This window comes from Sceloporus undulatus, chromosome 2 (genome assembly GCF_019175285.1).
Source record: "Sceloporus undulatus isolate JIND9_A2432 ecotype Alabama chromosome 2, SceUnd_v1.1, whole genome shotgun sequence".
NCBI lineage: Eukaryota > Metazoa > Chordata > Lepidosauria > Squamata > Phrynosomatidae > Sceloporus > Sceloporus undulatus.
The window spans coordinates 313,221,305-313,237,298 of record NC_056523.1 but is presented as its reverse complement, the minus strand read 5'-3'; the positions used below and the strand labels follow the sequence as shown (position 1 = coordinate 313,237,298).

The following is a 15,994-nucleotide window of genomic DNA, read 5'->3' as shown; positions in this document are numbered from 1 at the left end:
TAGAAAAATGGGGGAAATTAAATTTATCCTTTTTGGGTAGAAGTTCAGTGATAAAGGCAAATGTTTTCCCAGTACTTTTATTCTCTTCATCATTTGGATCCTTCATTCTGCTTCATCATTTGGATCCTTTCTTGCATGTCCCTAAGTTTTACCCTCAATTTATCCAACGGTCATATCAAAATCCATAATTTTGACCCAAAAACCTGTCCTTGACATACATGAGGCTGACTTATAGTCGAGCATATACAGTAAGTCTTGGCATTAATAGATTTAACAGAATAACATATGACAATGGTAATTATGATAATCATGTATAATTAATAAAAATATAAAATCTGCAAACAGTAAGAAACCAAAGAAAATGAATTATCCTGGTATCATCTCTGGCTATATAAAGGAGCCAAAGACATGACATAATTTTTTGTGCTGGATGAACTGGAGAAAATATTATGGAAGCAAGATTCTGATGAACATTTTACATAGTCCTCTGATACTTTGTGTTAACAATACCATGTTTATTTCTTCCAGGCTGTTCCCTATTCCAGAGAGTTTAAACAGAAATATGACTACTTCAGAAAGAAGTTAAAGAAACCAGTAAGTAATTGTACCCACACTAATTTTCTTAAGATGAGAAGAAGATAATTCAGTGAAGAACCTGTTATGCTATCTTATATTTCTTAGCTACATTTATGTGATTGTACAGAACTTTTCAGTGTCTTGATTCATATGCCCATGTGTGCAGTTCAATCAGAGGCAGGCTCAAGACTTTTTGCAACCTTTCCCTATCTCAGGGTGCTTATAACCTAAGGTCCTCTCCTAGACAGTAAAAATAACAAATAACTTAGTAATTTACTGCCTATTTATGACACTCAAAATCATAAGCTGCTGCCATACTCTGCATCATGGTAGGGTTGGTTGTGCATTCATTGTAGAATATGCAAGTAGGCTTCCAGAGTCTCTTAAAAGGATTGGGAGTAGCAGTTCTATATGTGTATGCGTGAAGTTTTTCCCTTGATTAAAGTGAATGAGAAATGTGTTTGAACCTAGGAGATTCATGTTTTAGTTTCTGAACCTGTATATAACAACTGGATCATGCTTGTCAAGTATAATCCAACATAGATTTAACTGCATTTAAGTTTCAGTCATCATGGTGTGCTAAGCAGTGGATGGGATTTTGAGTCATATGTGAAAGTTAGGTCCCAATGAAATCTGTATTTTCAACATCTACTTGTGTACAGTCTCCTTTCCATATCCACAGATTCCTTATCCATGGATTCAAGCAGCCATAGCTTGAAAATATTCAAAAAATACATAAATTCCATAAAGCAAACATTGATTTTGCCATTTTATACAAGGGAATAAATAAATAAAATAACAGGACTTGAACATCCATGGATTTTAGTATCCATGTCTGAAACCAAACCCCAGCAGATACCAAAGGCTCGCTGTATTTATTTAATCAATTTATAGCAAATCTTCCAATGACACATAGCTCTCAAGGCAGCTTAAAAACTACAATAATATATAAAATATAATACAAAATTATTACATCATAAGAGCAAATTAGTCACATCAAAAGAAATAAACAACACAGCAAGCAAAGTCTGATTCAGGAAACAAGTCAGGAAACCTATCTGAGTACAACAAAAGCCTATATGGATACATTCTGGGATCTTTTTTGGTCTGATCTTTTTGTGGCATACCATTAAGCATTATGGGCTGATATATCCTGGTTGCACAAAAGCTAACCTTCTTCCCCATTTTAAGCATCTCTTTGTGAGTGTGTGTGTACAATCCACATTCCATATTGGTGGACTTGCCATCTGTGGATTTAACCATCCATGGATGGCAAGCCCCTATTTTTCTTAATGGTGGTGTATGCACGCGGCCAAGCTAGCGGGTGCATGCGTGCTGCACCACCATTAAAAAAAACTGGACTCGAACATGGGCGAATTTTTGTATCCGAGGGGAGGGGGTCCAGAGCAGATCGCCCATGCATATGGTGGTCAGACTGTATACACACACACACACACACACCAGCCCAAATATATGAATTATATTTCCCAACTGCCTAATGGCATTGGGGTGATATTGCCTTTAAAAAAAAATTAAAATATGTAATATTTATTTTATACCTGACCTTTTCTTCTTTTGCCAGCAATAGTGCTTAAATAATGCTTAACTTGTGGCATTGTAATGTGGCATTTTAATGCATTAATTCTGAAGAAATGAATAATCAGAAATTTTATTTCCTAAATTAGCTTCATGCTGAACCGTTAGTCTACCACAACTACCACAGCAAGGATATTTGAACTTTTTGAAGAAATCTAGATGTTTTTAGTTTGTTCAGTTATATTGTATAGATACCATATCATATGGAAATTTTGTCTGAATTATACCCTTAGTTGGGCCTTACATCTCATTGAGAAATCTAGCTAAAATTTAATTGAATACCTTCAAATGAAAGGATGAAATATTCTTCTCTCCACAAAGGCTGATATACCCAACAGATTCGAGATGAAACTTCACAGAAATAATATTTTTGAAGAATCGTATAGAAGAATCATGTCAGTGAAGAGACCAGATGTATTAAAAGCCAGATTATGGATAGAGTTTGAATCAGAAAAAGGCCTTGACTATGGAGGTGTGGCCAGAGAATGGTTCTTCCTGTTATCCAAAGAAATGTTCAACCCTTATTATGGCCTCTTTGAATACTCAGCAACGTAAGTACATTGGATATGAATGCTTACCTTTGTAAGTTTCTGTAACTCATTACAAAGGGCTAGTCTACATGTAAGTGTACTATGCAGATTGGTGCATGTTTTCACCCATTCACATTGACAGTTACTTGTTTTCACGTTCCTATTCAAATTCACATCTATTCACATTTATTCACCCTCCCTATTCTAAAAATGCAAATCCATCTGAATGCATGTTAAGCAGACAGATGGCCACATGGACAATAATGCATATTTTAGTGGATTTCAGTGAATACTGCATTAAAAACTGTGACACCTTCTTCCATGGAGTTTAAGAAGTTTTTTGGGAGGCCCTCACAAAAAGCTTGACCTCCTGTGAATCGCATGTGGCTGGATCATATTCTATTTGATTGGAATGAGGACTATTTTAAACATGTAGACTAGACCAAATACTTTCTTGGGTTTCTTTGCAGTTTTCATATTTTGTGAGGGTTGGTTTATTGGATTCAAAATAATGTCTTGTACCATTCTTATCACAGTTGGTTTTACCTTGAAATGTGGCAGATGTTCAGTCTGCCATGGCTTCCCTTGATTGTTATTTGCATATTATATTAAGTAATCTGGTTTTCGCTCATTGAGAAAGTTTTCCCTTCCTGTCAAGAGAATCATTGGAAGGCTAGAAGTTTTTACTGGGTGAGATTCCAAACCAAACAGAACAAAGCACAGCTTTGCAGAAAGAACAGACATACTATGGATTGATGTGAAACATTAATAGATAATCATACTTTTAAAAGAGAAAAGGCAAACAACTCTGCTCATGTGGTTGGGTAAGGAAAGCAAAAACTGAAGTCTGAACCAGCATTTATTTTGCTGCTGTGCACATCTGTGATTTCACCCAAAAGCAATGGGAGATGTTTTATCATTTCTCTTTTTCTGTTCCCTCTATCTTCACCTTTTAGTATACCAAAAATGAAATGAAATTGGAAATTAAAAACATATAAAATAATATCCAATATTTTATCATAATATAAAATTACATCTCCCCCTGCACAAACAGAACTTATTATAGGGATAATGAGTTGGCATAATACAGGTATTAAAATTGGCCATATACATTTTCCTGCGATAATGGAAATGAACAAGTCCCTCTGCAAAAAAACAACAACATTACTGACAAGAATATCCCATTGAGGAAAGCATTCCATAAAGGGGAACCACAACTGGAAAGTCCCTTTTGTTCTCACCATGCTTCAGGGCCTCTCTTGGAGGAAGATCTTAGGTGATGGATTGGTCCATAATGGAAGGAACCAGGAAAAATATATTTCATAGGGGAAATATTCAATAGGGTGCTGTTTCATGATATTTCATGATAGGTTGGCGTTAGTGTCATCATCAGTTGGAAATGACTTAAAGGCAGATCACAGTAACAAGCTTCCACATTTGGATGCATCTTTCAGCCCATGTGCTTCACTTAACAATAAATGTGTAGGCATTTGCATGTGATCTTATACTGTACATTGGGAGCAACTCAGGATATGATGCTGATGTAAATTAACCAGGGGGCTATGCAACTTGACAGGATAAAGTAATTTGATCCTGGGTTTTTTTAAAGCGAGTGGAAGCTCTGCTGTCCACAGGGCCAGCTCCGAAGATAGGCTGAACACCCGCAGGCAGTCTGCACCATGTGGCGTCAAGCCATACCATTGGGTTATTTTATTTTTGTCTCACCACATGAACATATCACATGTGTCCACCAATTACCTCCTTCCTCCTACCTAGCTACTGTCCCACTGGACTCCTATGTGACTGGCCACACAGTTGCATATGTGATACACTGCACATATAATGCATCATTGCATTGGTGTGCCCAGTGATACATTGGCAAAGCATAATCATGGAGTCTCTCCCGCATACATTCCCCCTTCACCCCATGCCGCTCTGCTGCACTGTCTGATTTGTTATGTTGTAATTACTTCCACTGCATTATTAATGGCTTGCCCTGTTTGTCATACTTTTGTGTTTTTGCTTTCCCGCAGTCCCATACTGGCACTGTGCTGTTTACATGTACATGCGACGATGCATACTCTCCAGGTTAAGGCAGAGTATTGGAGCTTTTGCTCTGGTTTTTAGCCTGGAACATGGCTTCATGTCAATTTCATTCTGATTTTGCATTGTGTGTTGTCTAAACCACATGGTTTCAAGTAACTTTGAAGCTGCTTTATTTTGTCAATGTGGACAACCCCAAGGACACTGTTGTTCCATAATGGCGGTGGGCAGTTGTAAGCATAAGAAGGTAGTAACTTAAACCCATAGAATGTGTTCAGAGGTTTGTTTACTTAAAGGTCCCATTCTGATTTATAATTACACATCCATGGCCCAACAGCACAGTTTCCCACTTGTGCTGTTTTTAATCAGTTTTTCATTTGTTATGCCTTCTCAATAAGATCTGAGCATTAGCAGTAAATTACATTTCTCTCAATTTATAACTGCCTTTTACAAAAGCTGCAGAAAGGAACCTTAATTATAACTGCCCCTCTCTTGGGGGCACATGCCATTATTCTAATCCAATTCATTCAGTTTTCTACCTAATAGTTAACTGTAACAGGTCTCTTAAAAGATTGATCTGTTTATTACTGGCAGTGCTTGCTGTGCAGCATGTCAGTACTATATTACTTTTCCTTTATAGTTTCTGTGAAAAGTGTGCCTGTGAAAAGAGATAACTAGTTGCTTATTTCTTCTACTGTACTTATTTTTCTTTCATAATCTGTGAGAGAAACAAGTAAGAGCAGCACCTCACAAAAACATAGGAATGAAACCTATTGGCATATTACTTAACAGTGCCACCATAACATATTTTGTGGTGGTATTGAGGACAGCATTATATACAACATTAAATCTTAAGCATGTGTTTGTCATAAAGTTAAAATGTTCTAATCTAATGTTGCTTTCTCTGAACCACAGTCAATGTAGTAGTAGCAGAAAATGAGTCTTAAGCTTTTAAGTGTACCTTTCCTGGACCACCCATCCTAATATTCCAACTGGCAGTACTGTATTTATCTGATTTATGGCTCAATAATAATCCTGAGTATAACACTCTAGGAAACCAGGGTTCAAAGCCCTGCTTGCCTGTGGAAATCCACTTTGGGCAAGGCACACACTATCAGCCTTAGGGGAAGGCCATGGCAAACTCCCTCGGAACAAATGTTGTCATGAAAACCCAGTGACAGACTTATCTTAGTATAGCCATAAGTCAGAAACAACTTGAGGGCACATAAATGCAAAACTAAACCTATCAATGAATTAAAAGCCAATGAGAAATGACTGGTAAATATGTCTGAGCTTCATTGCCTTCAGGCTGCTTTTGAAACTTGGAATTTTATTTTTAGGACATTGGTCATGGTTAAAGAATTTACCTGAAAAAGCTTCAAATAACTCTTTAGTAACCAAAAAGAGGCTTATTTTCACAGTTGGTAATGAAAACCATATCTCCAACGCCAGTGTTAATTGCACTTAGAAACCACAATTACCACTTGGCGACATTCAGTCTTATTGTCATGTTCCTGTTGGATAAAAGTGAGACAATTTGCTGTAATAATAAATAATAAAACTTTATTTATATACTACTTTTCCAATGATCAAAGCGGTGTACATCAAGAGTATAATTACATTCAGATTAAAAATATAGAATCGACATATATTAAAATGCATAAAAACACACAGGCAAGCATCTATCAGTCGATAAAGTGCAATTCTATCAAGAATAGTGACTACAGAGAGTCAAACGGGTATGCCAGTCGAAATAAATGTGTCTTCAGAGCCTTTTTAAAGGCATCCAAGGTGGAGCAAGCTTGGATTTCGTCAGGAAGATTATTCCAGAGAGTCGGTGCTGTCGATGTATATGACCAATTGTGAGTAGTTGACAACCTCACTCTCGGACATTGTAATAGAAGTTTCCTCGATGTTCTGAGAGTGCGGAACAGATTGTGTGGGAGGAGGCGGTCCTTCAAGTAGTTTGGGCCCAAGCCATGTAGGGCTTTATAAGTAATAACCGACACTTTGTATTGAGCCCAGAAGCTAATGGGCAGCCAGTGAAGAGATTTTAGTATCGGAGTTATATGTCTGCTCTGGATATTCCAGCGACCAGCCTGGCTGCAGCATTTTGAACTAACTGAAGCTTCCGAACATGGTACAAAGATAGCCCCATGTAGAGCGCGTTACAGAAATCTAAATGAGAGGTTACCAGTGCATGCACTACTGTTTCAAGGTCCTTTTGGTCCAAACAGGGATGCAGCTGGCGTATCAGCCGAAGCTGGTACCAAGCACTCTTGGCCATCGCATCCACCTGTGATGACAATTGTAGGGATGGGTCCAAGACTACTCCCAGACTGCGAACTTTGTCCTTTAGAGGAAGCGTAACCCCGTCTACGACTGGATGACAAACTTCCCTGCCTGGACTTAGGGTACCTATCACAAGTACCTCTGTTTTCTCTGGATTCAGCCTGAGTTTGTTTTCCCTCATCCAGCCCATTACTGCCCCCAGGCAGGCATCCAGAGGAGAGATGCCTTCCTTAGTCGCTGTATCAGTCAGAGACATGAAGAGATGGATCTCCAGATATGAAATGCATCCCCAGTTTACCTGCATAATCGTCATTTAAAATAAAAGAGACAGATCCAGGTGCCCAGCTATGGCATCGAAATGTTCCATTCAAACCAAGGGAGTTTGTGCGGGAGATTTATTCCTGCTGGTACTTCACTGTGCTTTCCTTCTGTCTTGCAAAAGTTCAGAGAGGTAGCCATGGTTCCAACAGACACAAAGGAGATGGTTGCTGCACAATAAAACACTCAACAGATTTTACAGCCCATTTGATCAGATGGGTGAAGTGTACACCTGTAGCCGTAGGAGGGAGGAATGTTCTGGTCACTCCAAATATCTTTTCTTCTCCTCTCAGAATAAGTCTGATCGAGATTCCTCTCTGGGAAGCATTCACACTACCTGTGTGCATATTTATTTCCTGGTGGGGCATGTAGACCTGATCATGTGAAGCAGAAATAATGCTCCTCAAGTACCTTTCGTTTAACTATACTGACCATTCATTAAATCCTCAGGCCACTATAAATAAGAATTTCTGGCTCTGGGGTTTATGAAGTGCATCTTCTGTTGAAATATTTGTTAGCACAGGTATAGAGAAAGGGGAAAAATGTACAGGAAGAGTCCAAAAGGTCATGGAATAAAAGAAGCATGGTCAGTGACATTTCTATGGAATGTTCAAATATAGAAAATATAAGTCATAACCCTCCACAAAAGCAGTAGCTAGCAATAACACATTTTGCACCAAATTTTGCTGCTGTGTGTGTATCGTGTGTGTGTGTGTGTGTGTGTGTGTGTGTGTGTGTGTGTTTAAATTGAATATAATTGAGCTTTTTCACTTAAATGTCACAAACTTTCCATTTCATTTGCCTTTTGAACAAACTGTGTTTTCTCTCTTGGATTTGTGTGTGCATATTTTCTGAAGATAACATTTCATACATCTTGTAAAATGAACTCTGGGCCCTGGAATCTATTTCTCTTAGAGCATGTCTACGCAAGACAAATGAATTGATTTCCAACCACCCTTGCCACAATCTGTCTTCATAATGCAGAGCCAAAGCCTCAATTTGACTGCATACTGTCTTCACAATGTGAGCCCAGTTCCACACTGAATTTCAACCAACTCTGCCTTACACCAGTTTAAAAACTCTTACCCCGTTGCCTCATCACTCTGCAGCAATACTAGGAGCCTTACTGCACAGGTCCTCCGCAGTACAGTCTCAGAACAGAACAGAATGGGCAGGAATGAGTGCAAAACGAGTGGGGGATGGATTTTACTGCACACAGCAGTCCCTTACTCATTCTGTTCCCCTCTATTCCATTCCAAATCCGTTCCAGAGGGGGCGATTTTTGAGAACTAACATGGGACTGCTGTGTGCGCTAAAATCCGTCCCCCACTCATTTCAATCCCTTCAGTTCCGTTCTGAGCCCGTCACTGCAGTCCTGTGCAGTAAGGCTCTAGGTGGCTCTCTACAAATGTACTCCTTTGTGCCACACAGTGCTGGTGCTGCTGTCATGAGTCGCTTCCTCTGAGGTCAGAATAAGACACCCAGGTCACTGATGGGCACCTTGTTGTCAACCTCAGAGGGAGTGACCTATGCCAGCAGCAGTGGCACCGGGCAACACAGAAGGAATGTGTACAGTATATAGACAACTACCTGGTTTAGCTACAGAGCGCAGATGTAGTGGGAGGAATCCAGGCAGGTCTGTGGCCAGAATACTCCAAGAACAGCCCCGAGTATTCTGGCTGTTGTAGAACTAACCTAAAAGCTCTTCTGTGACTCTCCTTTTTGTTTCCTGCCTGATAGCTTGCTAAAGGGCAAGGGTGGGCAACTGCAGCAGGTTCAGAGCCAATTTTTGCCCCTGCCATCTACTAGGGGCTGCACAGACCACCAAAATGCCATAAAACAAAATATTAGAAGGGGTTGCAGATTCCACTTCTTTAAATAACCTCCAGATAGTTTTAAAAATGTGTTTTTTGTGTATATTTGTTATTTTAATGTTAAAGAATATTGCGGGCTCAGCCAACCTGTTGAAAAGGTGATTTGTCATTCCTGGAGGCATTTTGATTCAGAGCTGGGATGTAATTTGCATCCTAGCTTTGGAAGAAAGGCAATAACTTTTGTGTTGATTAACAGAAATTGAAAATCAAATGTATGCCTATCTCTAATTTTTTCCATTTTCTTTATTTTATTTTATTTTCCAAATAAGTGACAACTACACTCTGCAGATCAATCCAAATTCGGGTCTTTGCAATGAAGATCACTTGTCTTACTTCACCTTCATTGGGCGAGTTGCTGGACTGGCAGTGTACCATGGGAAGCTTTTAGATGGTGAGTTTTACAAAAGAGCATGATCATTACTATATAACCTTCTTTGTCGTCTACTGCACCTCCAAACCAAATTCTCTGTTTGACATTGCTTTGTGGCAGCTTTTTCATGGAGTAAAACTAAATGGATGAGGTAGCTTTTTAAGTCGAGATGAAAAATAACAAGTTATAAATAATGTACATACCAATTGTGAATTATGTGTCAATGAAAGTTAAATTTTGGAAATAAATTAGTGACATTCTAAGTTCCTTTTAACAGTTACATCAATGATTCTATGAATTTTTCCAGTTTTATGCCATTCTCTTATCCTTCCAAAGATAGATTATTTCTGCAGTGTGTTTTGAACCATTCTTTGGAATGAGAGGAGAAGATGATTGCTAAGAGCTTGCTGGACAGGTTGACATTTCAACTTCTTTTCCATAACCATCAAGTGTGACAAGCAATTTGACGTTGGCAGCCATCATTGAAATAGGAACTTAGCCATCTTTTAAACTTGGATCATCCATGTTACTGATGCCATTTATTTATTTATTTATTTATTTGGTAAGCTTTTATGCTCTTGTCTGTTGCTGTTATAGGGACTATGCTGTACTCCCAGATTTAAAGAATACAACGTTTGCCTTTCTTTCCCAGTTGAGGGGTAGCCTATTACTCATTCAGTCAGCTCATTCTTAATAAAGCTTGATCCTAGTAGAATTGGTTCATTTCCTTCCAGATCTTCACAAAAGGCAGCTTCACTGAGTTCTTCTAAGATGTGCATTTTATTAATCAGTTAATAGGTTAGGAGCAAGCCAAGTAATGAATTTTCAGTCATTTGAAAGCCTTACATTACAAGTCACTAAGGAATATTACTTTTGTAACAGAACCAAAAACTTCAATGGTATGGTTTAAAAAGATAAGCTGTTCTCTGCTTGTATTAATGCTAAGAGACCAAAAAAGATAAGTAGCTAAAGTGTTGGACATGGGCCAAGGAGTTGCCAATTCAAGTTCCTGGTCAGCTGTAAGACACACTAGCTGAATTTGGGCCCATGACACCTGATCAAGTGATAAATTCCATACTAACAAGGTTAGAATCTAAACCATGGTTTTGGCTTCCAAACAATCAGGCAGACCATAGTATATTAATGCTGAATTGTTTTCATCTTCTGTTTGTTTGTCAAATTCAGATATTAACACTGTATCACAAGTTGCATAAACCATTCTTTCTGGTACTGGTTTGAAAATTACGGGTGGTCAACTTGATGTCATGTCAAAATCCCTAATTAAACTTCCTGATATTTTCATGGGACCCAGCTCCCTGGTGGTTATCCAAACCACTATGGTCTAGTGAGGATAAATAGTCCACTTCATCAGATGAGCTTTCTGAGTTCATAACAACTTATTCTACAAACTTCTTCTTCCCAGTTAATCTCAAAGGTACTGATAGATTCCTTTATGTTTTTTTATGCTAGAGCAGACTTATGGCTCTCTTCTAGTTGAAAACTTTTTGTAACCTAGCTTGTGCTGCTTGGTGGGAAAGTGTTCTTAAATAATAGGAGATAACTGCTGAACATTGATCAATAAAATGGTGTTTTAAAGCTGTGAATGATAGAATTGAAAAGACTAAAATCAAATCCCAATTTCCCTTTGAAGACCTAGAATTTCATCCTCATTAAAAGCTACACAGACTTCACTCACTTCAAACTGTCGGAGGGGAAAGCACAGTAATTCCTTTATTAGGACTACAGGTTAAGTCTCCGTTATCCAGAATTCTGAAATCAGAAATATTTTAAAAACCAATTTTTTTCCATTGGTGGCTGACATAGTGACAGCTTTGTTTTCTGATTGTTCAGTGTACATAAATTTTTTTGTTCAATGCAAATTTTTTATATATATATATATATATATATATATATATATTTCTATAAAATTACCTTGAGGCTATACAGTACGTATATGGTTACATAAAGCATAAATGAATTTTGTGTTTCGACTTGAGTCCCATCTCCAAGATACCTCATTATGTATGTATATGCAAATATAGGTATTCCAAAATACAAAAAAAATTACAAAATCCAAACCACTTCTGGTGCCAAGCATTTCAGATAAGGGAGACTCAGGCCCCAAACAGGCAGGCAAAAAAAGGCACCTTCTGCACATTTGGGGTGGTGATCAGACGACGCATGCCCCCAAACCAGGCAGAAGCTGTGTCAGGGCCACCCAAGGCGGCCCAAACCCAGCCACAAAAGGAGCAGATTTTATCCACTCCTTGCCATCCTCAGGACTGTGGCATCTGGTCATCTTTGTCCCACCACAATGGGGTGGGAACGGCCTCTGGCCACTCCTTTTGCCCCTTCTGCTCGAAGCCACAATCTGTCATTAGAATGACAAAGAATTGGGAAACTCTGGCTTCTGTTTGAAACTAACTACAATTATTTGTGGTTTCCATATTCAATAGCACTGTGGTTAATCTTCACTTCAGTTTGGAGCAGCAGAACAGCTTCAAGTTTATCAGGTTCTGTCAATGTTTTGGCACATTGAAATTCAGTTGTTTTAGCAGGAAAGAGAAAGTTTTTCAAAAACAAAAGCCATAGTGATGCAACAAATGTTTGAGAAAGTTAAAGAGTTAGCAGATGCCATACCAAATTGGTCAGCTGCTCTTTACCACCAATGCTTTAGGTTCAGGGTGGGCAAAATGAAATCATTGCCCCTTCCCATAAGAATTCCATCCTCCATGAAGTTTTCCTTCAGTCCTTACATTTCTAGCATGCAATATGGGCATACTCAGAATGAGAAGTGAACAAGAAAAATAGTGAAGGGTCCCCAAAATGAAGTATTAAAGAACCACCCACTGTCTATTGGTCTTCCTGTTTTCTTCCTTCATTCTCTCATTCAGGACCATGTACCATATGGTTTCATTTACTCCTAGGATTCATGTTCCTGTGGTAGAGAAAGGGCAGAGCAACTAGGGTTTATTCTAGATGCTAGTTTCATTTACTCTAGAATAATCTATCTGATGTGTGAATACTTTTGCTTTTGTGGATATTCATAATGTGTTGTTTTTGAGGTTTACATATAAGGAGGTTAGAGGGGTGATCAGTTAAACGGGTTATTTTAAATTCTGGTTTTATTTATTGTTGAGTAATCCAGCCTATCTGACCTCTCAATAACTCCACATAACATGGATTTTTGTTTTAAAAAATGTTTTTTGAGATTTAGCTATAAAGAGGAATAGAGGGGACTGGTTGAGGGCATTAAAGTGAAGAAATTGAGGGTGTTAGAGTTTGGATTTCAGGGGTATTTTAGCTGTGTGTTCATGAATGTTAGGTTGTTGGACTAGTCAGCCCTTCTAACTCTGTCATTCCATGTGATTCTAAAGTAATCTCCCTTCCGTTCATTGCACACTCATGAACTTGATTGTGTGATTGTTGAGATCTTAAGAGGACTACTCACTTTGATTTCTAATGGTGATGATTACACAGAAAGAGGTAGCTTTGGGATGTCCTGATGATCTTGACCATTAATTTTACTTTCCTACTGTGCTTAATGTTGCTACTGGAACATGTATAGATTCTCTCTCCCTTCTTCCTTTCCCTCACAGTTTTGCAATCATGTTTGCCTTTTTATTATGTTAATTTGGAGCTATAACAGGAGTATGTGTCTGTGAAGGGCTGTTCTCATCTAGATGTGTAATGCTGATAGTTTCTGCTGTTGCAGTTTTTTAAAATTTCTGAGTAGATGTACCTTACATACTGTGCTGTTTTTTATTGTTTCTTCTTAGTACAGTGGAAATGTGAAGAGTTGTTTTGGAAATGCTTTGCTGATGTGCCTTTTCTTTGCAAAGCAGGTTGCAGGACTTCTCCAATGTTCATCTGTGTAGACCCAGTCCATACTTACATTTCCTCCCTCGAACAATGAACTGATATGCCATTCCAGGTCCAAAGGTCATACTCAGAAGTTGATAGGATATTTTAGGGATGATCTAACTTTATTTTATTCTATATCGACAGTTTTGTTTGTAGTACCAAAAATGTACCATAACGTCCTGCAGTGTTCAGTAGGATTTATTGCTGTGTTAACATGCATAAGAGTGCAACCTTGTAATGTAATGGATTCTGCTACAAATCAACTCTTTCCCTTTCCTTCATATCATTATTTTACGGAACTGGAAGCTCTGAAGCCAAACTCTCTGTTCAAGGAGCAGGACACCTTGTTGTTGAAGTAGTGTTATATTAGCCATAGATGCTACAACTTAATTTTACATGACTGATTTTACTGGCAATCCCCTTGTTCTTGTGTCATTGTGTTTAGTTGCCCTCCTTCCGTATTAGCACTTGGGACCTATTTATCCAGAGCAGTAAATCTGCTCCAGGTTTTTGTCTAGGAATCCAAGGTGCTGCATCCATTTCAGGGACAATGCTCAGCACCTTGGATAGTAACTTTAAATTCAGATTAAAACAAGGTGTGATTTCGCTGCCACAATGACATAGAAGCTACTAGCTCCCACTGGTCCAGAGTAGTTAGACAAAGTACTGCAGTATATTTCCTTACTGGAGATCTTTTGTATATATGCTTGTGTTTTCACTTGCATACCCCTTTATCTCTGTCGTACAGTCGGCCCTTCTTATACACGGATTTCCTATACACGGATTCAAGCATCCACGTTTTGAAAATGTTCAAAAAAAGTATAAATTTCAAATATCAAACCTTGATTTTCCATTTTTTATAAGGGACACCATTTTGCCATGTCATTATATTTAAGGGACGTGAGCATACATGGATTTTGTTATACACGGGGGATCTTGGAACCAAACCCCAGCGTATAACAAAGGTCCACTGTATTGTGATTAGTGCTACTTCAATTCAATTTCATTACATTCCATGAATAATGCATTACTTAAGAGACTTTAGAATGTTTGTAAGAGATTAGTATAGACGAAAAAATAGATGTATTTGTCTACATCTCTGGTAACTTGGCCCTCTTCCACTTACGCTGAGCCACCACTATCATTCAATAAGGCATACAAACTGGAGTAGTGATTCTCAGGATATCTGATGTGGGGGACCGGGAACGTTTTTTTCCTAATGTGCTGTGACCGGTAATGTCTTTGTGCCCATTGGCTACATACAAATGTTTCTTTCTTTCCTGGAAATTCTCTTCAGATCAGCAGCTGATGACTAACAGACCATCACTGATCCAGGAACCACCTCTTTGAGTAGCACTGGATTAGACAGTTACTTCTAATTAGGAAATCCAATTGTGTATACTCGATTTTGCATTGTACTGAATGATTACTGATTACAGATCAGGCACAATCTTGGGGAGTTGATCCAAAAAAACCCAGTATGGTATGTGCATGTTGAGAAGAGTATTCATTTTCAGGACTAAAAATTCTTTTCAGTCACATACTTCCAAAGTGTTACCGTGATGAATGTTAGCATAGTACATAATACATAAATGCATATGTTGGTGATGTCTGTTAACTGTCTCACATTTCTAGTGCTACTGTTTGGATGTACTATTTGTTTTATTTATATACCGCTATTCCAAAGATCATAGCGGTGAACAGCAAGTAAGCTAATTAGCAAGTAAGCTAATTTGCCCCCAACAGTCTGGGTACTCATTTTAGCGACCTCGGAAGGATGCAAGCCTGAGTCGAGCTTGGGCCCTTTTGCTGGTCTTGAACTCGCAACCTTGTGGTTTTGAGTGAATGGCTGCAGTACAGGCATTTAACCACTGTGCCACCAGGGCACCTATCTCTGTGATGAATGCTGGCAATGTCAGTTTGATAGTCTACTGTCATTTCCACCGCCCGGATAGTCACATTTTTAACTTTTACAATGTCCTTTCTTCATTATACTTCTCCTGTGGGAGGCAACTATTTTTAATTAAACTTTGTTACTGTGTTTTATGCCTAGGTTTCTTCATTAGGCCTTTTTACAAGATGATGCTGGGGAAACCAATAACCCTGAAAGATATGGAGTCAGTGGTAAGTGAACACTGAAAAGCTTATTAGTATTTTCAATTATGCGCCTTTCTTTTTCTCTGGGGAAATTATTAAATGTCAATATTCCTGGAAGCTTTACGTTTTCAGGCAAGGGCCTTGTCTTACGTGATCTGGGATGAATGTGCTGCTCAGAATTTAGTTTTTAATTCTTTAATGTGGCTTTTTTGCCTACCAAGGTTGCAATTTGAAGCCCTTAATGCAATTAGATTCAACAGGAAAGGAAAGATCAATGCAATTATTTTGAGGCAGGGTTCTTTTTCCCTTTTGAATTAAAATTTTGACAGCTGCTTCAAGCAGTTATTTTATAGAAAATATGAGCATGCTGAGTTTTGTTGAATAAAGTGAATAAAGGGTGAACAAGATAATTGTCCTCATTGACCACGGGAGAT

The 15,994-nt window shown here is 38.4% G+C and overlaps 1 protein-coding gene across 11 annotated transcripts in view; it reads left to right on the top strand.

The window, feature by feature from the left end:
* The window catches only part of NEDD4L (NEDD4 like E3 ubiquitin protein ligase), a 406,323-nt gene that overhangs the window by 371,774 nt on the left and 18,555 nt on the right, over window positions 1-15,994 (top strand). For all 11 annotated transcript variants that reach the window (XM_042448263.1, XM_042448262.1, XM_042448261.1 and 8 more), the window contains 4 exons: window positions 529-594; window positions 2,494-2,723; window positions 9,499-9,620; window positions 15,517-15,587. In XM_042448263.1, coding sequence (XP_042304197.1) covers window positions 529-594; window positions 2,494-2,723; window positions 9,499-9,620; window positions 15,517-15,587 — 489 coding nt within the window. The remainder of the gene's footprint in view (window positions 1-528; window positions 595-2,493; window positions 2,724-9,498; window positions 9,621-15,516; window positions 15,588-15,994) is intronic.